General features: G+C 33.0%; 1 protein-coding gene across 1 annotated transcript; it reads left to right on the top strand.

The window, feature by feature from the left end:
- LOC133197564 (SH2B adapter protein 1-like) lies at positions 1-25,067 on the top strand. The gene is made up of 7 exons (XM_061333661.1): positions 1-898; positions 4,961-5,065; positions 9,813-9,973; positions 11,231-11,280; positions 12,206-12,382; positions 23,647-23,843; positions 24,246-25,067. The coding sequence occupies exons 1-7, from the start codon at positions 95-97 to the stop codon at positions 24,654-24,656; spliced, it is 1,905 nt and encodes a 634-aa protein (XP_061189645.1). The 5' UTR covers positions 1-94; the 3' UTR covers positions 24,657-25,067.
- Positions 25,068-27,228: the final 2,161 nt, after the last annotated feature.

Below are 27,228 nucleotides of genomic sequence, written 5' to 3' on the forward strand. Positions count from 1 at the left end.
TATTTGTGATGTTTGTCTTCCGCTTTAGACAGTGCAGGTTTACGTGTTTACAGACCGACAAGGTACAATGAACAATGAAGTCATCCGTGGATGAATGTATTCAGTCATCAGCGAAAATGAGACCCGAATCTTAATGGCCGCCCATAACGGAGAATTAGGAGGGTATTTCTCTTCCTCCCGTGCCGTGGGGTGGTGCGAATTTTGTGAGAATCAAGCCACCACCGCCTCGGAACAGTTCGTCCGCAGCTTCCTCGATTTTCAAAGGAGCCAGTACACTTCCGCAGATTCTGTACCCCGCGACCCTGTAATGTACGCAAGAAAGTTTGTGGAGTACTTTCTTCAACATTTCGAGCGGCAGATCAAACGGACTTCTTACTACCTAGAGTCGCAGACACAAATCAAGTCCACGTTCCAGGGGAGTGACCCCCTCTTTTCAGGACTTTCTAATGAGCATCATAATCTGTCACGAGAATCGAGTTTTGCCTCACAGACTTCACGATCTCCCACGAATGGTAGTAGTTCCCATAACCCCATAGTGGATGATTATTCAGACAATGTGACAGCAGTCAACACATCAGTTACTTCCCCTGATATAAAGTCTAAACACTCCCCTAAAGAGAAAGGCTTTCTCCGTAGATTTTCATTTCGTAAACATAAACGATCAGGTAAACATAGTGGTGATAATGTTGATTTAACAGCAAATCACAGAAAGTTTAAAAACAGTCAACGGAGTAAATCAAATGTCAAGTCCGAATGTCAGGGTGATGTGAAGCGAGAGAGTGTAGTAAACGTTCTGACAGGTGAAGATTCCAAGGGGAAGTCACGATGGGAAAAAACGAGACTTGTGCTCAAAGAAGTTAGTGGGGGTTCCCTTTTGGAGTTCTACTCACCTCCAAAGGTTTGTATTGGTTGGAAATGGAGATAATTTTTATATGGTAATTGTGTATTCTGTAAGATAATAAAAAAATTTGCAACTTGAACCTATAACTTAGCAATTTTGAAGTTTTGATGCATGCAGCCTTGCAACATATTTCCCTTTTTTAAAAGGTACTTTTTTTTAAGTTCCTTGTGATGAAAGTAACATTACATTTATCATTCTTCGTGTTCCTATAGTAAAATGCAAATTATACTAATGTTTCTTTGATTTTTGTTTCTGAGCTATGTGGCCATAGTTCATGGACATTGGTACAGGGCAATGTTCAAGAGAATTGATCATCATAGTAGGTTGTACTCCTCCTGCATCACATCTATATTGAGAGGATTCAAGAACAACAGCCTTAAATCATTAAATATATAGGATTTTTTCATAGGAGTAGATTCAGATCTGTTTAGGACACCTTTTATCTGATAACACTTAAGTTTTCACCAGGAAGTGATAAAGCCTTGCGTGAATTTGTCAGCTTTAATTTGTACTGGTTGCATCTATTTATTTTCTAGCTGTTATAGATAAGAATTGTCATTACATTTTTCACAGTATACCTTTTTTTCACAATTTGTTTTTATTGCTGGTACATTTGCTTCCTTGCATACATAATAAGGAAACATTTTAAACAGCCAACATGGAGTTAGTCAGCTAATTATGATGTAGCATCAAGGGTGTCCCTGAGTTCAAGTAAAAGTAGTTCAATATTTTACATAATTGCTACTGCACTTTATCCCCAGTACATTGAGATTCTGATGCAGGTATTGGAAATTCACAGCACTATGTTTTTTTTATGCTGTCTTTCAGTACAACTACCTTTTGACTTTTGGCAGTAAGGGAGCGAATCAATTCTCCTTGGATACCTATTTCTAGAGTAAAACCTTACATACTAGTTAACATTTGTCTGGTTTTTGTGAAAGAAGGTGGGGGGGGGGGTATGAAAAAATATCCCTAAGTTGTGATGATAATTCAAGCCTACTAAATAGAATATTCTGTACAGGGTATTGATCCTTGCATTGCTTATTGATAGGCAGATCACAGGTGCTGTGAGTAGTCTGCACTAAGAAAGTTCTTCCTTTGCTCATGGAGTGTTGAACAAGCTTTTCTGACACTTTCTTGAGGGAGCTGGGATTCACCGGTATACATTTCTCAGAACAGGATTTTGTGGGATATTGCCTTTCATCATGTCTAATACCAGAACATTGCCAGTGTCATACAATAGTGTATTGACAGACAGGTGGGGAATGGTAGGGGGTAGAGATACAAATTAATGTCTACTGGTAATCTTGGTTAATCTGTTACTAACTGATTTATAAGTAGTAGACCCTCTTCTTCTGTTGTGGGGAACTCCTAATATCCATACAGTCACACTGGTGAAAAGTTAGCATTGATGAACAGATGGAGTTAGACTAGACAGAGTCAGATGATACATGAATTCTCCTTTCTGTGTCGCAAGTACTTATAATATCTGTTCCCCTGGACTCATGACATGAATACTTCATTGAATTTAGATGATATACAGTTAATTGACTGTTAAAGTCTTTTATTAACTTCAAAGGTTTTGAAGTTACAGTGATTAACTTTTTTTTAAAGCATGTATCTGTAATGATTAGTTTAATGCATTCCTTAGTATCAAGCTTGAATTGCGAGCAAGTGATGCACTTAACAGAATGATGAAACCAGGTTATCTAATGTAGGCTAAGAGTGTAGTACGGAACACCTTCTGCATGTTGTTGTGGCTTTTATGTATGAATAGGCCAGAATTTGTGTGATAATTCAATGAGCTTGCGGAAAAGATCAATTCAAATTCTGTCTTACATCATGAGTGGTAACCTGACTAATAGGCACATAGGCTTTTTACATTAAGATTTTGTTTTTTCTGCAAAATCATTTTTTTTTCTTAGAATGAATGGAAAGTGAATGGGAAAAAATGGATTTATATATATCCGTACATAGATGGTCACAAGTTTGGTTTTTGTTTTGGTTTTGGGTTTTTTTTTTCTTCCCTGTGATTGAATGGAAAATTTGCATCTCTGCACTTTGGGTACCATTGGTATATTGTATAGCAGCTGTTAACATCTGTGAGCAGTATGCTTGGTATTAATTGCAATTCCCTGACGGGCCATTAATATAGGCTTCTTGTTGAGACTGTGGACAGTGTATTACTGTGTGGGCCAGAATGACTCTTTGTCAGCTCCAACATCAGCCACTCTTCAATATGATTATCAGCAACACAGTGAAACTGTCTCCAGAACATACACCCAGTCCTCAACAAACTGTGGAGCAAATCTATTAATGGAAAGCAGGGTGATTGCAGTGTAGGAACATAATAAATCTATAAACTGAGCAGACATTTTTGGTGAGATCCTGTCACCTGTCTGCATTGCTCATCACTAGGTGTGGAGGAAACTAGTGAAGAAAGATCTGACCCTGAGTTTTGTAGATGACACACACAAACCTGCTCCATTAATTACAGATCCCCTAATACACAAACAAGTCAGTACACATGCTCTGACGTAGTGACCTTGTACTAGGGTAAACAGTTTATATAGAACCTTGTAAACAAGTGTTTATGGCATGCATTTGTATAGAGCTGACTGAAGGCTGACCCTTCACTGGACGTATGGTTTATAACGACTCTGTGACCAGCACAATATGCCTGAAATACAATCATTCATACAGGACAACCTGAATGGCTTGCATACTTCTTCATGCATGCATAAGCATATATGTGGTCATATTTCTTAGAATAAAAAAAAAATGGATCAGATGATGACATAATGATTAGGAATGTCAGTGTCATTAATATATGTTCTCTTAAAGATAAAACATTGCAAGGGATTCCTTGTGCTTCATTCCAGTGCATAATTGTTTGTTAGTTCTTTTTGACATTTTATGGGTTGAATATTTTGTACAAATCAATTTTCTAGCAGAGACAAATTGTACATTCTGATCTGTTTTCACAAAATAATGTGGAAAATTGGATGAGCATTTTGACGGATTATGAGGAAATACCAATGAATGTAATCTATGTGTATATATACAGACTCACAGACTTAAGTATCGTTTTGCTGCAGCATTGGTTTTTGAATTGCAGATTTTTATAAATCAACATTTGAAATAGTCCATACTTATCAATAAGTCACATTTAAATGCATTATTTTTCTCTAGGCTGTGAAAATCAAATTATAAGAGCAATATTTTTCAGATGATTTGAAGAATTTGAATTTCAATCATGGCCAGAAAAAAAATTCAGAATAGTTTAGATGTAAACCACATGGCATAGAGCTACAAGTCCTATTGTTAATATTTTTTTTATTTATTGTGCAGAGTCATTTGTGTCAAGAAAGCATAACCTCCAAGATCTCATCTGTCAAAAATATTGTATTTTTAGTCTGTTATCAAGTGTATCCATAAGTCTATGTAACATATTTTGTTCATGAGTCATAATTCTTAGTGTAGATAAGCTATTTGAAAATGTTTGACATGGCAAAATAATCCTAAAAAAGACCTTTAAATTTGTAAAACGTTCAAGCTTCCATACACCTCTGTCATGCTCACTATTTCTTCCCCATCTCTTTTTTAAATAAAAAAAAACACTCTTTTGACTATTGGTACACAGGTACATGTATTTCTTTCTTTATTTAAAATCAAAGGTATTGTTAGAAAAACAAAATATTGATATGATAAAAGGAAAAATTTTGAGAAGCCAAAGTAAAATGCATGTTCATATAACTTGTTCCATTATATGCTTCATAGGGATTCAAATCAGTTCAAAAGATTTTTTTTTTGTATATTTATGTAGGTTAATCCCAATTTTTAAGCAGAAAATTTGCAGGTGATTTTTTTTATCATTATTTTTTAAGAGGGGGGGGGGGGCACCCCTTTAATACATGATTCTCCCTATAGTGTCAGCATCATATTCCGACAAGTCGATCCCTGTTCCTATGTATGATATAATTATTAATTTATACTTTTTTTTCCTGTAACTGTTCTATAACAGAATATTGTTTTTATATTTTTTTCTTGTTTTTACAGTCACTAAAACCGAAGGCTGGTCTTTTCTGCTTCCTCATCACTGAAACAAGGGAAACAACTTCCTTGGAAATGCCTGACAACCACCAGCATACATTTGTTCTAAAGGTATAAATGTACATTTGTTATCTTGACAACCACCAGAAATTTGTTCTAAGTGTATAAATGTCTGACAACCATCATCATACATATGAATACATGTGAAATATGAAAGCCCTAGTACCACTGTTCAAAAGTTATGGCCAAGGTTAAAGTTAGGTAAATTTTTGTAAATGTGGGTCAAACTCCAAGGTCAAGAGGTCAAATTTGTTGGTAACCAAAGGAAGATCATGTAACAAGAAATATACGTGAAATATGAAAGCCATAGCACCAATCAATCAAAGGTTATGGGCAAGGTTAAAGTTTCTGCAGACAGACAGATGGACAGGACAAAAACTATATTTACCCCCAAATCTTTGATTACGGGGGCATAAAAATGACGGAGCAAAGAGAAGGAATAACATATGTCTATTCTTTATACAGTTGAACTTTTGGGGTATCTCTTACTTTAGTATCTCAAATACCATGATATAACCAAGTAAGGGACGGAAGTTCCAACCACCCTTTCTTTTAAGAATTTTATTTTTAAGCTGTATATATTTGGGAATCCTTGGATATTTCTCATTATTTCCTGGTTCCTTCAAGTTCAAGATAATGAGGTTTGACTGTACTTAGCCAGCTAGTTTTCATAAAATAAAAGCAACAAATGAGCACTTGTTTATGTAAACCTGCAGGCATGGGGTGTATCCCACTAAAGTATGAGGTAAAAACCAGGATCTTTATGTTTTCCTTATTAGTCATTAAGAGCAAAGTTGGCTGGATAGTATATATATTTAGTTATTACATGTACTAGTATATAAATCCGTGTTACTCTCCAAGGCTAAAGCAACATTATCTGTGATTGTCAAAAATTGGAAGATTCGACTCTTCAAAAAGAATTTATATTTATTATGCACAGTGTTTGAAACTCACCGTAAAATTAGCTAGACATGCAGGGCTGACTACTAGTGAAAGGTGTCAGTCCTGCCAAAAATCTACCACCGTATATACTCGCCTATAAGTCGGTTTTTTGGGAGTTAAACTTTGGTCCAAAACTCTTTATCCGACTTATACGTGAGTTATAAAAAGATTGGTTTTTAGTTGGTCAATCCCTCTAATTTAAGCTTAAAAAATACAACTGACTTATAGGCGGACCGACTTATAGGTGAGTATATACGGTAGCCCAAGAAAATAATTGTCTTTTATAACTTTTTTTTAGCGATAACATGAATGAGGTCAGATCACCATAACTTATATCCCGATTCCATAAGCTGACAAATTCTACCCCCTCTGTTTCTTACACTTTGCTTCTGATACTATTGGTTGATCTGAGAGAGATTTATCAAATATATGAATTTTAATTTATTGGAAATTTTAACACGTCCAGCAGGGCGTCCATATGTGCAGATCTCATCGCCCGTGGCAAAATTTGTGCGTCTCAGGCGGTCAGGTGCACGCTTATTTCAAACACTGATTATGAACTTAATTTAAAAGCATTTTTTATTCATTGGACCACATCTAAATTGTATCAGAACATATACTATATTGATGAGGATAAATAATTATATATCAGCAGTGTACACTCTAATCACAGTCACTCTTTTTGGTATCACTGTAAATGCCAGACTTGAGCCATCATTAATCTCTTTATTAGAATATTGCAAGCTGATTCTGTCTGGAAAAAAGAAAGAAAAACAAAATTTTTACTGGCTAAGTGCAGCATTCACTCAAACCAGTCAATCAGCACATACTGCAAAAAAACAAAACAAAACAAAAAACAAAAACTAAAATACAAAAACCATTTAATTTTGTCAAGAGACACCTGTTCTTTTCTGTTTTTCAACAGTAAATCTTATTAACACCTATAGATGTCATTTACTAATTTAGGGATGCATGCATACTTGTGGGATGTTTTCCTTTTTTGTCATTTAGTTATTTCCCATTGATTTAATTGGCTGGATTCGGAGGGTATGGTCTAGGATTGACTCTCTGATTGTCTGTTAGTATTGATTTTGGAGACGGTATCTTCATTAACTGGCAGTGGGAGGAAGAGTTACCCCCAGACAACAGGAAGTGATGTCATGTTTGTACTTTAGAGATATCTGGAAGTGTTAATATCAGAATAGGAGGAAGATAACCTAAATGGTCACACATAAATGAAACATGTGGAAAATGAAACAGTTGTTGCCTACACATAATATAGATATAATAGTCTGCTGTATGCATATATATAGTATCAGATTGAGGAAAATTACCTGCTTGAGGAACTTACAGACACACTGAATAGGATGCTTTAAAATTTAATTTCGTATTTCAGTGTTTAAAATTAAAAATCCTATCTTGCTATGGTTAAACTTCCTGGTTCTAGTTTTAGACGTGGACTTTGACATGAGGACAAAATGATATGTCATTGCATGGAGATAAAATGTGTTGCTTAAAATGTAAAATTGATATGTTGATGTAAACAGTCCTTTGATATTTAAATTAAATGTATATGTGTGAAAATGATATCTTGCACCTTTGTTCAGCATTTTTTGAAGCACAATGTTGGTATAATGATAAGTTGGAATTATGGTTTAGATGATTGTAAGACTACTCTCCACTTATTAATAAGTACATTATTTAGGTCTAGTAGATAAATCACTTAATTCACTACCATATTCATTTTTTTTTTAAGTACAGTATAGGAAATGACATCTTGCTTTACAGTTCATTCATTGAGAAGAAGATTTTCATTCTTTTAACTTAAGTAAATTTGGATTAAGGATGTCACAAATGTAAAACCTTTGAGGCAAGTACTAAGTCCCCCCCCCCCCCCCCCCCCCCCTCCCCTAATTCCATAACTCTTGAAAAGTGAAAGTAATATGTCTTAATTAAAGAATCAGTTATGATGGCTATATGTATAATTTGCAAAGTAAAAAATCTCATAAACAAAATGATTTTCTTTTGATTTTTTCGAGATCTTTCTTAACTCTTGTACAGTACTGGTATGAGTCTATAACTAAAAATTAGTCCAGACAACTTGTGTGGATCTAGCAAGACTCTGAAAATTAATTTTCGTGCCAAGCACACCCCTTCTGGCAACTGTGTGGGAAGCACCAAATAGGAAAAATCAGATAGAAATAAAGTAAAATGGTTACAGAGGGGAGATCAAATAAGGTAAAATAGCCACAAAGGGAGGGATCGTGGATTTTCTACCATTATATAGAGTTTCACCAGATTGTTACTAAGTACATGTATCTGACATTGATAGCAGAGATAGTTACATCATAGAGATCTATTGGCATGGTGGATAAAACAATTTACAGAGAGTCCTGTAATTATGGAGGCTGTACCATCATCAGTCTCAGATAGGGGGAATAAGTCAGCTAGTATCCATAATAGTCTTGTCAGTTGATACATCATTTAGAATAATGTGAGCGAAATTTAAAAGAACCATTGTTAAATGTACTCTTATTTCTTGATGTTTAAGTGAATAAGGGTACACACAAATAATACTGGAATAAAAATAACACAGATTTATATTTACATGTACTTTATATGCACAAAGTGGTAAAAGGTACTACCGGGTAATTGTGATTGATAATATTTTTGTACCGTAGCAGTAATAGAGTGCAGAAAGGGTGTAACGAGACCCATTTGTTTTGCATGCACTTTTAAAGTTTTACTTCTATCTTTGTTTATCTTGGTGATCTTGGGTAACATATTCATACATGTACAGGACAGGGATTTTTAATTTAATTCAAAGGTACCCGCTTTCTGGCAATGTTATTGTTGAGAAACATCTTTTTTAGGAAAAAATTTTTCATTGTCAGAATGTTATAAGACAATTGAGATTGAAAGATTTTGTAAGGAAATTAAAGGCTAGAGGCAAGGTCTAGAAAGCTTTGGAGTTTTTTTTTTTTTTTTTTTTTTTTTTTTTTTTTTTTTTTTTTTTGTCATATTTACATTTCCAGCATACTGTCCATTTTAGCTAAAAAAAAAAAAATTACAATTTTCACATTGAACTTCCTTTAGAGAAGAGGAGAAATCCCACAAGTCTAATTGTGAATTTGCCATACAGAATCAGAATAAATATGTGTTGTGTAAGGTGTTAAGTAGCTGCAGATCGGAAGCTCGCTGTTCTGAAAAAAATGTAATGGAGGACCAGAGAGCTACATGGATATATGGATATAGTTTTTTTTCTGCTCATTTATTTAAATATATATCATTAAAACAGTAATTTATCTGAAGAGCTGTATCGCATTGAGTTGAAAGGAGCTGATCTTCAGATTAAAGGAGGTGTGACGTGTTGAGTTTGATCTGATGATGCGCGCCTGTCAACAAGACATGATACGGCTCTTCTGATCAGGTTACTGTTATAATGATAAATTTATTATACATACGGTTACCCCTCTATAATTAGCAAATTAGAAATGAAAGAAAACTTTTGTGATCATTTATACAATTTTAATCCATTTAAAAATAAAACATTTTTTCAAGGTGCTCTTTGATACAACAAGAAAAAAATGTCATGACTATGCTGTTTACTACATCATCAGTTTTAGAGAGGGGTGAACCACAGTGTGGTTATCTAGAAAGTCAGATCACAATGTCACATGATTGTGTGAAATCAACAGTAAAGTTTGGTGGTACACATTTGGGTGTATAATAAATAAGAATACCAGTACATATAAACATCCATATTTACAATAGATTTTTCTGATCAATTCATTATTTGGGAGATACATCCATTAGTTTCCTCTTGATAAGCGTTTTTTTTTTTATTTGTTGGTAGGGACAAGGCACCAGTGAATATGTGATTGAGGCTCAGAATCATGAGGACATGAAGGCGTGGCTTTCCATGATTGGCGGATGTATCAGCCAACCAAGTACCCCAGCCGAGCCTGTATCACCACCCCACCGCCCAGCGGATCTAAATGAATCGCTGGGACCAATGTAAGATTGGCATTCTACAGTGGAATGCCCTGTGAGCCTTGCTCTATCACAACATTACAAGACACATAATTTTGAGCCCAGTTATGAAATGTCTGGGAAAAGAAGTAAAGTACATGTATCTCTTTTGGAATACAGGATTAAAGGTCAAGGTCAAGCTGTCAAAAAACAATATCTAAATGTTGTAAATATCTGGTGTGAGTACAGTGCTGCTTGAGCAGTTTAATTAAAAGACCTTGATGATGAAACAAGAGTGAAGAAATAAAAAAATTATCAGTATGGTTTATTTGGTCTGTTAGACTCTTGTGTCAAGGCCACAATTACTGGAAAGTGTGCACAAGTACAGCTGCATACACTCAATGGTTTCATCAAGAGATTTGCATTATTTATAGTTACTTAAAATCTTCATGATTTTGTCTCTAGTCAGAGAGAAGGATTGGTATTTTTTTTTTTTATTTGAAATATGTTGCAGATAATTTTAATTGTGAATTTGAAAACTGACTTTCAGATCAAAGATATATTTGTCATTCATGTTCTAGGCTTTTGGACTTCAAAAGATACTTCTTATTTAATTTTTGAGGGAAAAACAATATATACATAGATGTACAAACTGAGTATAATTCATTCCAATGTAGACTAAGTTTTATGGTAAAGTTACACAGTGTTTAAGGTTGATTGAACTTAGAGCTATTTGCATGATAGTCAAACACCACTGAATCTATGATAACACTCCCTTATTATTCTTTATTATACCTATTTGTAAATCCCATACACACCTGTTACTAGTATAGCAGCTTCTAATGATGTGGTTCTTAATGAATATTACAGTGTTACATAATCTTGGAATCCAGGCATTGATCAAGGAATTCATATCTCTGAAAATAAATCTATAACACTCTTTGATCTCGGCTCTACAAATGTCATAAGTAATTAATACTCACCCACATCACAGAGTGAGGCTACAAGAACATATTTACAAGGTTCACCAATTCCTGATGTTTTTGATGTTTTATATATATGGATTAATCTTATTTTGTTTTATTCTGATAATTATCCCCATTGCTAACTTTATAGGGATGTGACTGTAGATTAAAAAAGAAACTCTCTCTCTTTGTTTCTAACTATCTTCATGACAAAAAAAGGCTATTACTTTACAAATGAGAAGGTCTGAAATGTTATTGTTTTGCTTTGTTTTGATCTTCTAACATGTGACATTTTGTGCATTACTGGTATATAAATGAATTGTCTTTTTCTGTCCAGGCGACCACGACTTCCAACTGCACCCAGTGGAACTGTAGCTGATCGCAAAGGTAAGTAATACCTTGTGATTCTCCTTATTTTCTTCTCTGAAACTACTGAATCGATTTTAAGCAGTTTTTGGATTAGTGCAGAACAGAATTTTGAGTTTCAACACTTCTGCCTGTTAGCTTTAGAGATGTTGCCGAAACTTTCATTATTACAGACTTACATAAATCATATACGAATTTATAACCCATTTTACACAGTAGGCAACAAACTTTGTGTGTATATATTCCAACTATATGCCCATCTCGTAACAGCAAGTGTGTGAGATTTATATTCTCTGTTTGTCTATCTTTCAGAGCTACTGTAAATCACTCTTTATTTGTGAGAACGTTATTTTCGCATAAATACGCGAAGCAGTGTGCTCGCGAAAATTTTATTCTCGCATATATTAGTATTCCTAAAGATTACTGTAAGTCGTTTTAATTCCACGATGTTAAAATTTCACAATTTCTCAAAAAGTACCAATCGCAATGATTTTAATTTCACGCTGCAAGAAATTAATTTAAATTTTGTATAAGCATTTAAACGTTTCTAAAAACTAATAATAGCATTCACGATGGGTTTAATTTTGTGGAAAAATGATAAAACGTGAACATAGTGAAATTAAAACTATTGTGATTATTTGCCAATCTACGGTATATAGAGCAATGACCACAATTCGTGAAAATTTTGTCTCGCTAATTTGGAGTAAATTACTTTATCGCGAAAATAAGGTGTGGCGAAAATTTAGTGATCTACAATAATTAAATATGGCAAAAGTAAAAGATCTTAATAAAATTTTACACTGCATTATATTATTAATCCTTTTGTAAGCTGTTGTGTTATAGACAAAATGCAATGTATAAATGTTGATTTTTATCCATGAATTAGATTATTCGGTTTATTTGTTACATATTCACAAATTGTACATTAATTTTGACTGTGTTACAGAAATGGCTACCTTGCATCGTAGCTCCTCTCAGGGTAGTTTGGGTAGTAATCCTCCCCCAGATGTCCCTCCCAGGCCCCGCCCCATCAGTACCCATAGTGACATCATACAGACCAGAATTTCCTCTGCAGAAGCCCTCAATATGTCCTCTTCACCTGGTAGAATGCACAGTGAACTGGGTAAGTGGACACACAAAGTGTAGCACACTTTAATGAATGTTTCATAGGAAAGTTGATTTTATGGAATATTTTGAAAGGCAGTCAAACAGATTTATTTACTGATGTCCAAATGGGTGTGACAACTATCTACAGTTATTGAGTCCAGGGTTTTGAATCCTGGTCTTGTCCATTGCATGTTTTCCATTCTTTTTACATTTGGTGCCTTGTCACATCCTGGAAATGACAAGTTAGGGTCCCTAAGGCAAAGACATTTACAGAAGAAGGAATGTGGTAATCAGGCAGTTTCTTCTGCAGTGACCAGAGAGCCACATAGACAAAGCACCCACAGCTATGTTAAGGATAGCTGAAGCTTTAAAGTGTTCAAAACATATCATTGCATGTCAAATGGTTTTGATTTATGTAATATATATGTGCAGTCAATTACTGTAGAGGGTTCTTCCGGCATCTATTAACGTATTTGTTGTAATATTACATGTCAATACATGACTTGGTTTATCACAGACCCTTGTAAATGTTTTTTTTTAAGTGTTGCAAAAAATTGCTGTAGCCTAAGTAATTGATACATGTACATTTATTGTGTACTTTTTGTTACATGAATAAACTCTGGTATCTAAGTGCTTGGGACAAACCTGAGTATTACATTTATGAAATATTTTAAAAATTTCAAATTTCCCACACATCTGAGGGTATTTTCCACTAGGCATTGCAATTTATAGAAAAAAAGCAATAAAATGCATGATCCCAAGTAAGATTTAGTTAGAAAACATACAGATTATCTCCAGGTTATCCTTAGTAATCACTTGTACAAGTCTGTTATGTATGCCAGTGATTTTTCTACACTTTTTAAAAGGGGCCTGGGCCTTTACAATTGGGAAAAATTATTGACATTTGTGTCAAATTGGGAAAAATCAATAAGATTGAAATTAACCTTAATTGACAGGTAAAATAAAATATATAAGTAAATGTTACATCTTTTATTCAAAATATTTACTACAAAATAACAAATTAGACACAGTTCTACATTTTTAACTTTTTTTTTAATCTTTGAAAGTTATCATTAATTGAGACTGTCCTATATTTCCTTTTTTTTTTTTTTTTAGCTCTTCTGAGCCAAAGGCTCAAAGAGCTAATGCTATGGCCATTTGTGCGGTGTGCGTAAACTTTTTAGAATATGGGCCATAACTCAAGAACCCCTTGGCCAATTATTGTCAAATTTGTCACAGGGTATCCTTGGCTCAAGGGCTCCCTTTTATGCTAAAACTGGGGTTGTGACCCTTTAACAAGGGGAGATAATTAGGAAAATAGAAACAAAAGTACTGGTTGCTAAAAAATCTTCTTCTCAAGAACCACTGGGCAGATTATCACCAAACTTACACAAAAGGATGAGGATATGTTGTAGATTAAAATTTGCACGGGGATTTACCCAGGGGCAAAGGGCGTGGTCTCAAGGTCACTTCAAAGTTGACCAAAAATTACATTTTATTAAAATGTTGATATTTTGCTTACTATAAGGACTAGGATCATCAAATCTTGTCAGTTGGTGCATCTAAGGACCTCATATCATGTTGACTCAAAAGTAGGTCACGGTGACCTACTTTTCAAATTTTGCGGCCATTCTTTTTCATAATGATTTAGAGGCATATTTTGAACAATTTAAGGCCTATGATCATCAAACTTTGTCAGTTGATGCATCTTGGGTAGTCAAAGTACGTCACTTAAAAAGTAGGTCACCTTGACCTACTTTTTGAATTTTATGGCTAATCTTTTTTAAAACAATTAAGGTCATTAATTCGAATACGGGGAGGCTTAGAATCATTAAATCTTGTAAGATGATGCCTCTTGGGGCCATAAAACATATTTATTAAAAAGTAGGTCACAGTGACCTACTTTTTGAACTTTGCAGGCATTCGATTTCAAAGTGTTTTAGAGGCATAATTTGGACATTTTAAGTCCTATGATCATAAAACTTTGTAAGTTGATGCATCTTGGGTCCTCAAAAAAGGTCAACTGAAAAGTAGGTCACCATATGACCTACTTTTCAATTTATATGACTATAATTAAATATTTCAGGTACTAATTGGCTTAGAATCATCAAACTTTGTCAGTTGATGCATCTTGGGTCTTCGGAGTAGGTCGACTAAAAAGTAGGTCACAGTGACCTACTTTTGAAAATTTATGGCTTTAATTAAATATTTCGGGTTCTAATTGGCTTAGAATCATAAAACTTTGTCAGTTGATGCGTCTTGGGTCCTCGGAGTACAACAACTGAAAAGTAGGTCACGGTGACCTACTTTTGAAAATTTATGGCTTTAATCAAATATTTCGGGTACTAATTGGCTTAGAATCATTAAACTTTGTCAGTTGATGCGTCTTGGGTCCTCGGAGTACAACAACTGAAAAGTAGGTCACTGTGACCTACTTTTGAAATTTTATGGCTGTATTTAATATTTTCAGGAATTAGTTGGCTTAGAATCGTCAAAATTTGTCAGTTGATACATCTTTGGTCCTCGGAGTAGGTTGACTGAAAAGTAGGTCACTGTGACCTACTTTTGAAAATTTATGGCTGTAATTAAATATTTTGGGTACTTATTGGCTAGAATCCTCAAACTTTGTCAGTCGATGTATCTTTGGTCCTTGGAGTACAGCAACTGAAAAGTAGGTCACGGTGACCTACTTTTGAAAATTTATGGCTTTAATTAAATATTACAGGTACTAATTGGCTTAGAATCATCAAACTTTGTCAGTTGATGCATCTTGGGTCCTTGGAGTAAAACAATTGAAAAGTAGGTCACTTTGACCTGCTTATAAAATTTTATGATTATAATTTTAAAAAATATTTTAGGTATTAATTGGCTTAGAATCATCAAACTTAGTTGATGGGTCCTCAGAGAATGACAAGTGATAAGTAGGTCACCATGACCAACTCTCAGGTACTAATTGGCTTAATCATCTTGGGTTCTCAGAGTGTGAATTGGAATTTCAAGGGTTTATGTAAATATACAGGATACTTCGAGGCTTCAAATAGAAGTGATAGGTTGTACAGTTTATCAGAAGAGCGATTCAAGGCCCATGGGCCTCTTGTTTTTTTTCCCATAATGGTAGACATAAGAGAAAATCCTACTCATAATAGCCATTGAAGGTGATATAACCTGACATGATTTATAACAAATCCTTTTTTTTCTAACTAGTTATTAAAGCTTTTTAAGTTACCCTTATCATATTGCTGCAATTACCCTGCAATATTAGTTGCATCTTCCGGATGTCACAGATACAGTTGGAATCAGGCTTATTGTAGAGCTACTAGTACATGTACTTTGATTTACAAATAAAGCTATGTTTCGCCAGTTCACATGCATCTTACATTTTCTTATGATGCATTTAGTTTGACATGTTCCATGTTTTTCTATGTCTTGTAAATGCATAAAATAATCAGCTGTTCTTCACTATCATGACTATTATTGACCGAGAACAATAGTGTTCCATTTTAGATAAATCCTACATAAAAAAAATCAATATGACAAAAACAAGAACGTTTTATTTGGGGAAAAAAGCAAATGAAATTGGGAAAAAATCGGTAATTTTTGATAGGGGAAAGGGCCGATATTCGGACCTAAAATGGGTGTAGAAAAATCACTGATTATGCACAAAATATATTCTGCTATCTACACATCAAATTCTATTTTTTGTAATCATATTGAATGTATTTCAGTCAAGAGAAATTAAACAAATTATTTTTGTGAATGTTCAGTATTTAAACAGCAAATTTAAGTTTAAGACAACAATTGTGACAAATGAATTTTATAGTTACCAGTACATCAAAATATTCACCATGCATTATGAAAAACTGTGTAAAGATTATGGCACTCTTTCCCCTTCATGTCAACTCATGTTAGCAGTGTTGTCATATTTCATTATGCCATACTACAGAGGGTATACTGTGATATTATAGCAGTACCTGTAACCTACCCACAACTGCCTGGAGTTCATTTACTTGTCCCTGTTGCATAATAGTACTTTAGTTAGAAGAAATTTTATATTATTTACCTGAGAAATATGGTATTAGTTACACATTAAGATAGAAATTTATGTAGAGTATTTGAAAATTTGCCTTTATTTACACAATGAATAAATGTAAATATTATACCCATTACATCATTTTTTTAAGTGACAGATATATTCCTTGTTGAAAGGAAATGAACAAATTTTCTTTGATATTTTAATATCAAATAAACTGAAAATTGTGCAAAGCAATAATGATAAATAAAATCCTTTTTTTTGTCAATTTTACATACAGTATCAATAATCCAGTATACATGCATAATAATGATTTGAAAGTACTCTGTACTTGTAAAGTAGAGAGGACCTGTACTTTAATATCATTCAGAATCATTCAAGCATGAAATATTTACAGTACATTCATGAGAGAAAGGGGGAGTTTCGATAAGGCCGCTTATCGGCCCACTTATTTTCATAAAAATAAATTTCGTTTTATTTTTTGAAAATTGGTTTAGAATTCAAGATATATATGTTAATTTTTGTTATTTATATTTCAAGAGTTTATATGAGATGAATTCACGCCATAGTTGGCACATTCTTAGATGTACCCTCAAATGCTTTAACATTAGGCTAATGGGAAAATATAAGGGGGTGGCATATATTATTCGATGGTTAGAATATGAAGTGCATGAGGGACACTCACCTAGTTTTGTTCAGTAATTAGATATACTCTGCACACTTATATCTTAAAATATGATGAGTGTCGCGTGTGCACTTCATATCCAAAAATTGAAAATTGTCTAAAATCTGCATATCTAAAATTAGAAGCTCCTGGTTACTTGATCTTACGCCGTGTTAAAATACAAAGCCAAAAGTAGCATATTTTTTCTAAACCAAAGAGAACTCTCGAAAATATTAACATTAGAAAACATAATCGTATCCTATAGTTATTTCCATACTTATTTCGTAACGTTAACGTCCCATATTTAGCTCACCTACACGAAGTTGGGGAGCTTTTGTAATACCATCGTTATAGGCGTTCCAGGTTATTAAAAGTTTTTTATCAATTTTTTCATATCATCAGAGTCGCCTGATCTAGTGTGTTTTCTTGTCATCTGTCGTGTTTCAGATGCTGCATTTTCAGTTAAAGAATGTCCAGGTTAATGTTTTTAAAGCATGCAGGTTAATGTTTATGTAGCAGTGCAGCTATAAGCACTTGTTGAGAAGACGTGCTTCATGATGCATCTTTGGATGCACACTATCAGACTTGCTTCAGATGCTGGATCTGACTTACATTTTCTTGATGAATGCTCAGGGTATATATTTTGGAGCATGTCTTATTTTCATGTAATTATAATCCCTATCTTGAAGAAATATGCACCGATGATGCATTTAGGGTTACACATCACCAGAACTGTAACAGATGCCGAATCTTACATTTTCCCGAATGACTGACTGAACTAAAGAGAAGTTTGAGGATTAGTCCATTCATTAACGTTCTTTATCAAGGATATGGTTATAGCCATTCCTTTGAATAGAAACTCTCATCGCTTAAATCTGTTAGAGAAGTTTCACATATATTTCCGTGTGGTCTACATGTATGGAACGTAGATTACTTTTAAGACTGGATGTTGATTTGTACGTTTCTGCAGGATATGATTTAACTCATACATTTGGTATTTACAAATGTATTTTAAATTGCGGCTATGGTCTAGCAAATCAAATAGTGACTAAAGTTGGTGAAACAACATAAGCATCAAAAGGAAGTTGGGAAGCGCGAGGAATTACATGTAGGTCCTCGCTTGCCTGAATTGTCTCATTTTTGCTGAAAACATAATGCACCTCTTTATGTGCGTAAATACTTTTAAGTTTAAGAATGAATAGAAGACATGCACTCAATGTATTTTAGTTTTTTTTTTATCATTTGGCTATTTATTCACGCATTCTGTAAGCACTGCATTAGCAATAATAGTCCACTATTGGCACACCAAGTATAACCTGGTTTCCATTAAAAATTGAAAATGCCCTATTTGAAAAATCATTGAAGCGGAAGAAAATGCCAACTTGATCTATAACTCATATACCAAAACAAAAATTAGCTGAATATATGCAATTTTTATTATTTAGAAAAAACAAAACAAAACGAAAAACACCGAACCCCCCTTCTTTTAAATTTGCAATGTTCCGTCAAAAATCATTGAAGCAGAATTTAACGAATTTCAAACTTGAATTTCAAACTCTGTTTCTCATCAGGATACACTATAAATACCAAAGCCAGCTCAATATCTGCAAGTGTTAAGAGAAAAGTGCGAAAAACTAAGTGAAACAGACTGACAGATAGACAGAGGGACGGATGGACAAGGGACAGACGATGAGGAAACCTATAGACCCCTCCGGCTTCATCGGTATGGGACTAATAATTACTATCTTGATAAAATATTTTGACTGGTAGTAATACGCTTGGTATTATTAAATACAATGTACATTGCAGTATGATTCTTTTAAATATACTTTAAAAATATAAATAGCTGCATTTTTTAATCGTACCGAATTCCGAAATCTGTTAATTTCAAGATTTTTTTAAAATTCAATTTAATGATATTACGGTACATTTTATTAATACTATTATTAGCACAATAACTTTAGTTGATAAAAATGTGTTGCAAACAGTGTCGAAAACCTGTCAATGACAGTTTACGTTTATCTATCTCTTGTATATATATCTTTACATTTGCTTTTCTATACGGGAAAATGTTATATATTGATTATTAAGTCTAAGTATAAACTGTCGATTAATTCATTTTTTGAAAATTCCTGTCTTTATTTTTCATATACGTTTTATATGTTACATTCATCCTCTTCGAAAGAAGAGTTACACTTAAAACACCAGAAAAATCTTGCACCTTAAAACGCATTCAAATAAAATAAATATCATTAATTTTCTGTAAAGAAAAATATTGAAATTGGTTATTTGATGCCTTTATTCACATTTGTAATATTTCACTTATGATTTTGACGTTGAATAAACGCCATTACCCCCTCTAAATATGACGCCTCCAAAAATCTAGGGAAGAGGGTATACTTAAATTTTTAATTATCACGTGACCAGAAAATGTGCGGTATAAATTTTTTTCATATTTTTAGGAAGATAACACTTTTATCTACAACATATCACAATTTCATTATATTTCTTGAGGGGCCGAAAAACAGCCTTATCAAAACTCACCCTTTCCAATATAAGGCTGAACACTGAAGCTCAATAAAATGGTGCAAATGATGTCGCTGGGGGTTAAGCGTAAAAAAATAATGAAATGTCAAAGAAAATACTTTTTGAATGAATGCATGAATATGCAACCTTTAAGGCAAAAATACAAAAATGAAGTGAACAAATCATATTGAGATATTTTATTTGGCATATAGTGATTTTTTGAAACGTACGTTACTGTCGCCAACATCGAATAATTACACTTAAATGGCTATTTTTTGTACAAATAACAGTTGAATTTTAAATTAGATAGCATATGTCTTCAAAACATTTATTTGTAAAATGCTTTTAATAAATTATTGAGCATAATCACAAATATATTACCAAACTTTGATCTGATATCCCCATGTCGCCAGAAACAAAATAAAAACGGACTGTGACATTAAATATAGTATGAGTATTAGTTATTGTATGCCTGTAAGATTGGAATACGTTTTATTTGGAAGGAAACTTCTTGAAAATTAAAAATAAATGGTACAAAGCCTTGTATATGTTACCCATACTCTGAAATTACATTCTATCTTCCTATTTTACATGCGTATGGATAGGCATGAAACATTCGTTGTATTAGTTTAATAGATGAAAGAGAATGATATCATAGTTAAACATGTGATACTTTTTCTTCTATCCGACAACTGTATTCCATGCTCCAACCATTATTTAACAATGTCTTATTGTTAGCTTACTATTTAAGAGAAAATTATTAAATGAAACAACCGTTACCGAAACATTCGTTACCAAACCTCTGAAAAAGGAATGATTTATGAGTTCAAACATCTTCTGCATATATACGTAGTCAAATATTTTGCGCCAGTATTCAAATTTTGACATCCGGAGTACGGTACTGCCTTTTTATGATTTTTTTCTACAGTGTTGGTGAGTTTGTTTTCTAGAATACAATAACAATGAATCAAATGTAATGAATTAATATGTAACTGTTAATATTTATATAACGACCGACAACAACTACGCAACCAGTATCAATCTACAACTGAATGTCCTCTGTTAGTCTTGAAAGGTGTTGAAACGGTAACGAATGTTACAAAATTTTTAACAAATCATATATCAAAATTGCAACAATATTTACAGATTTTCTTTCATGACTAATTGTTCGAATGTAAACTTTATTGATTGATTTGTATCATTTTAAGCTCAAGTTGCATAAATTTTAATATAAACTGATTATAGAGACGCATTATTGAACACACACATTAAATCTGAAGAAAAACATTTATTGAAATTATTTTGAAAGACATTTTTAGATTGAATCATATGATATTGATTAAACAAAGGCTTGAGTTTCTATTCTGAATCTACATCAGGGTTTTTTGTTTCTCTCTTATAATTTTGATACTGTTAAACTCGCATTTTATGTTATGTAACGTACGTTTCAGCATTTTATTTTAGTTGAACTATGGCATTTACCCAAGCTGAAATACGAAAGAAGTTTCCATTGATGGTTAAATGATTTCAAGCTAAAAGTCATCAGAAAAATTGTTATTTACATTATTTTAGGTTCTGTTAAAACGTCTATACAGACAATTTTACATATATCTCTTATCCGTTTGTACTTATAGTACAGTTCAAGGAAAATATGACACGATGATATATATGATGCAGTTCAAATTATGATTTCTTTTGACATTTTCAATACCATGGCACAAGTAGAGCAGAAATTACATCTCATGAATTGGTCCATGTAGTTGGAATTAATCTTAAAAACAGTAAATATTACTTCTCATGAAACATTCGTTACATACGGACGTTGTTGCATTTGAAAGTGTAAATAAGAACAAGATCACAATTCATGAACAACATTTTATTTAACGTTTCTATAAATGGATCCTCTATTCATTTAGAACCCCTATTTGCGCTGGGCAGTTTTGATTTTTCTTGAGGCATATTTGAAATATAAAATTTTAGAGATATGTCAAATTCATTTGAGGAAAAAAATATAATACGACAATTTGACTGCATCAATTCATAAAATACATTATGACAATTGACCTTTTTTGACTTATCACGAAAGTAAATAGACTGATTTGCTTTTGACATTGAGGATTTATTACAATCTATATTATTTCATCCTAAAATCTTAAAGGAAAACTATAATATGATACATAACGCTTGTTTCTCAGCAAATAATGATCAACAATACACCTTTATTTCAAATTGACGTAATTTCTTAACCAATGAACTTAACTTGAAAAATCTTTGGGAATACAAACTTGATATGTTGATCTATCCGAAAATGTTATTAGCAGATGGATAATCAAAAGTCGATTTTTGAAGAAAAAATATCTTGAATTGCACCAATTGATTGAGTTTGGGTGTGAAGCTTATATAAAAAGGAATGTACATGATTTATCTGAAATGTTAAAGTGACACTGTGACGGACAAACGGGAAAATTGACAACAGTAGAATTTTTGCATGACACATGCAAATTTTGTTTAGTTCTTGAAGATATTAGGTTTCAGAAAATTACAGGTTTCAGAACCTAAAAAATCTTATTTAATGGAGAAAAATAAAAGTAAAAAAAATCTTTGTATAATCCATCACAAAAATATTGCTTCACTTCTTCCTCTTTATTGTACGCATGCACTGAAAAGTTGAAGAATTTACCATAGTTTCAATTCCGTAGATATAAATGTCGGATGACTGAGAATTTTGATACAATCTTCAAAAAAGATGATCATAACTTATTCTTTACTTCTGCTTGCCCCAATTCAATGTTGTTTACAAGTTTCACGCTAAAAATAAAGGATGCGTGACCTTGACATTGTTGACATTGACGATAAAAACAAAGCGATAGATACAACATTTGTTTTTCCGGCACTTATTTTTTTTCTTTTTTTTTTCTTGCTTTACAGTGCAGTTGAGTTGTCAAAACTTCACTATATTCATATTTCACAGAAATATTTTGTTTTGTGATACAATTTTTTAAAAGAAACACATGGTTTTGACTCATTATGCAACTTTAAAGATTACAGGCACTGTTGATCATTGTCCACTTTACTGGGTTAGTGATTTTTAGCTAAGATGTAAATTGGATGAATGTTTATTAGCTCACCTGAGCTGTAAATGATCTTTACTGATCAAAAAGTGTGTGGCATTTGTCTTTCACATATAGTATTAGATGTTTTGATGTACACTTTTTACATACCACAGAACCAATTTGAGCTGAACTTGCTTCAAAGCATCGATGTGTGAAGGCAGAGATGGGGTAATCATAATCAGTAATCGTTATCAGCTGTAATCAATTACAGTTTACTGTGTAATCATGAGTGATCAGTAATCATGCATTTATCTGATTACAAGTAATTGTAATGTAATCAAATACTATGAAAAAAAGTCTTGTAATCTTGATTACTTTATGATTACAATTGCAAAAAAGAAGTGAATAAAATCTTGGTCTTTGATTAATCTCAGTAAATATTTTTCAGTCTTCAGATTTGTTTATAAGCAAAAATTATCATAAAAAATTATAGGCAATATAATTATATACCCATATCTTCTATTGCCTTCAGGAATATTTATAATTAATATATACACAGCTGTAATAACTGATTAATGAATACATACGTAAAATTATTTCTAAAAAATGATATAGGTGTTTTAATTTACACAAATATACATGACCCTTTAAAGCCAACGAAATGAGTAAGGTCTGGAGTCAAGGCTTGGACTGTGTTAGGTGATTACCTGTTTTATGTGACTTTATCTTGGTTTGATAGAATGGTCATGTAAGACTTCTTCACCCCTTAAGTATATTTTCCTTAACTCTGCCCAGTTGTAACTTCATTGTTGTGAGGAAGAGGACAAAACCTTAAATTAGCTGTTGTACTGTTACTTTGGGTTTTGAAATTTTTTTCTTTGGATCTGGTCTGTGTGAGTTTTTGAAACTTGTTACCACTAGATATTGAATGTTGTAAAGACATTATAATTATAAAAGGCTTTGCTCATATTTCCAAAAAATATCAAATATGATTCACATTTTTGCAGACTCTGGGAGAGATGAGACCCATGTGGAACAAATGTTAAGGGAATACCCATGGTTTCATGGGACCCTCTCACGTCTGGAGGCAGCACATCTTGTTCTTCAACAAGGTCATATTGGACATGGTGTGTTCCTCGTGCGACAGAGTGAGACCAGAAAGGGAGAGTATGTCTTAACGTTCAACTTCCAAGGACGTGCAAAGGTAACAGTGTTCTCTTGATTCTGAGTTAAAGTAATAAAATATAATAACAGATATTGTATGTGTACATAAATTGGCGTATTCAAAATTTAGCGCAATCACTGGGTATGGAGTTGTTGGTGAAATCATGAATTGGCGCTATACATGTCCGTGCCGTTATTGTATTTATAAATGATTTTTTAGCAGTATTCATTAATTTAGCGCATCTGCACCAAAGCCGTTAAAATATGAAGCCCACTTTTTCAAGTACACATTCAGTATTAAGTTTGAAATACCACATGGATTGACATATGGTTTAATGGAATTTTTTTATAAAGAGTCATGTTACTTAAAGTGTTAGAGATTAATATGAAACAAAATGCTATGTTTTATTATGATATTCTCTGTATATTCTTCTTTTCTCAGCATTTACGGATGACAATTAACAATGATGGCCAGTGTCGAGTTCAGCATTTATGGTTTCAATCAATATTTGACATGTTAGAACATTTCCGCACCCACCCTATTCCCTTAGAGTCTGGTGGCTCCTCAGATGTAACACTCACAGATTATGTGGTGGCCATGGAGCGTCCAAGGACACCTCAGATGTTAAGAGGATCCCCCCGGACTAGGGGTGGGGCTCTAGGTTCTAATCCCAGCATAGGAAGGAGCCCTGGCAATGTGTCAAACCAAGTAGATCCAAATGGACGTGAGGTGGTGGTCATTAGTGGATCAGTCAGGGCTACGACAGAATCCTTAGAAAATGTCATGCGAGAGCAGGCCCAAGGTCAGGGATCACATGGCCGAGCAGTGGAAAACCAGTACTCGTTTGTGTGAAATACTAAGCCATAGACTGCCAATAAAAACCAAAGTTAGAGAGAATCAAGATGTCACAGAATAAGTAGTCAAGCCGAGAGGAAATGCCACCATAGTTTAGATTGTGGCTGTCCCCTTACTGAGTTGGAGGGGGGGGGGGGGGCAAGTGAGATGTGTTCTAACATCTGTTTGACAGAGATCTATTTTTACAGTACATATATGTGATAATGTTGTGGATCACTTTATAAAAGAATGTTGTTTTCACGCATTTGTTAAACATTGATTTAGTTGTGTACATTCTTGGTGAATGTTCACTATTCCAGAATACATGTGGTAGTTTGTTTATTCTCAAATGATTATGACTTATTTTGTTGTTATTATTATGTTTTTAAAAGCAATTAGAAATCACTCTTTATTTCAATAAACCTTTTTAGCATTGTACATTCGAATAATTTACATTTTATTTGTAAAATTATCTTATGGAAGGGAGATAATTTATAATTTTTACAATTTGACTATGACAAAAAAAATTGAGAGGATATGTTTTAATTATAAACATTTGGTTTTATATGTTATTTTTAATTTATTTTGTATTTCAAATGGTACTAGAAAAAGTTAGCTTTTTATTGTTGTTTTGAATAAGGTTGGATGTTTTGTATATGTATTTTTCAGAAAATTTGATATTTTTGTCACCTTTCAGGAAAGGGATGGTATAAACTATAAAACATGTTAAATATTGAACTGAAAGAAAAGCATGTGTTTCTGTTGTATAAATCACACAAGAGCATAATACCCATTGTCTAATGTGGTTTCATAAATTGTTACTAAATGTTCTTTGTTATTTAGGGAATTTCTTGAACTTTGTTTATCCTTGTCATCTCATATAATGTAGTGAATATTGAACGTAAAAAGTTAATTGGTGATTTTTAGCTCCACTGGTTAGAGACTAGAAGAGCTTATGCAATGGTAAAGCATCTGTCATCCATTATGTGGATCACTTACAGTCAAGTAGAACAATGTTAAGGCAAAACATGACAAGTATGATATACCATTATGACATCATGACAACCAGTCAGATGTCTGTGCGGGTTTCTTTGTTACATGTTAGCAAAGAAACAAAAGAATTATGTTAAATCATATAGCAATGATAGCAAGAAACAGGACACAAAATTCTTAGGTTTTTTATTTTTTTTTAGAGTTTTCATGATTACAAAAAGTAGGATAATTTGTAAATTCTCTCAAAATGCTACTTCTCTTTACATTTTACAAAATTGATGTAGATATCAATTTTCCATGAGATGGGTTTTTGATATTTTTAAGTGGGACAAAATTTTCACAATTTCTTGTTATTGCTCTGCATAATCTACATGAATAAAAATATATGTGAGAATGTCTGAAAGCAGATTGTCCTGCTCAATTATGTGAAAATAAAGTTCTTGTGAATAACAAGTTTTTTACCGGTATGGGAAATGAAACATGGTACATGAGTAGACTACATCAAGATACATAATGCTATCTTATGGTTTTTAAATTTATTAAAAGCTGTTGCCATGGTTATATAAAATAGAAATTTCTGTTTAATTCTATCCAAACACTATTTATCATAGTTTGGTCTGTTTTCAATAAACTTGCTATACAGGTATCCTATATGGAGGTAAACAGTTCTGATTATCTGTTAGGTAAGATTTTGGTGAATGATGTTGCCTTGGCTATTTATAAAAAAAAAAAATAGAGTAATCTGTGGAAGACTTTCAAACTGCTACTCCTACTACAGCTTAAGTAAAGTTTGGTAAAACTTAAAATAAGGATACATCATTTTGTAAATGCAAAGCTAAGGGTTTATCAAGTTCAGGTGCAATTTATATCTTCCTCTATTATAGAACAGACCAGTAGAGCTACAATCTAGTCAGACTACTGATCATTTTATTTCAGTGCATAATGTGACAATATTAATCAGAAATAAGCTTTTTGAGAGTCATTTGTAAAGATTTTTTGATTATGATAAAGTCCTTGATACTTTTTATTCAGAAATCTTATAAAGAATTTATAAGGAATTGTTTCATTGCCAGATTTGTTTGTTTCATCAAACAAATGACATATTTTTTTCAGTAAGAGAGTAATTATCGGTAATGAAAATGTTTGATGACATCAGGATCATCTGAAATGGTTGTTTGAACCAGTTGCCATGGTTATTTATGGTTATTTACATTAATAATACCATAAAAAAAAAACAACATTTTTTGCAATTGTAAACAGTTTTACTGCCTCAACATCAATACATTAGCCTATCTAAGTGCAGATGTTTCAGTTGTATTTTTTTTTATTCTGAAAAATTAAACTACAACATCATAAGATTTAGATATGTTCTAAAATACAAGTGTATTGCATAGTTAACAATGTATTTTGTCAGAAGTTTGACATCACCTGCTTTCTAAGCACTAAATGATTTAGTTCATCAAAGAGTGATTGACATTTGACATAGTGAACAAAGCATTTGATTTCCAACCAGGGAATTCATGTACATAAAGAGCACTGGGTATTTCAGAATCCTGCAGTTATCTTTTTTAACAAAAAAATGTCAGTTCTACCAAAC

The sequence above is a fragment of the Saccostrea echinata genome, unplaced genomic scaffold, assembly GCF_033153115.1.
Source record: "Saccostrea echinata isolate AGI-Se365-2 ecotype Australia unplaced genomic scaffold, CSIRO_AGI_Sech_v1 ptg000030l, whole genome shotgun sequence".
NCBI classification, from domain to species: domain Eukaryota; kingdom Metazoa; phylum Mollusca; class Bivalvia; order Ostreida; family Ostreidae; genus Saccostrea; species Saccostrea echinata.

Coding starts and splice junctions, on each gene's coding strand:
- LOC133197564 (XM_061333661.1), top strand. CDS start 95: ATGTATTCAGTCATCAGCGAAAATGAGACCCGAATCTTAATGGCCGCC. Junction 9,974..11,230: donor AATGAATCGCTGGGACCAAT/GTAAGATTGGCA, acceptor TTTTCTGTCCAG/GCGACCACGACTTCCAACTG. Junction 23,844..24,245: donor ACTTCCAAGGACGTGCAAAG/GTAACAGTGTTC, acceptor TTCTTTTCTCAG/CATTTACGGATGACAATTAA.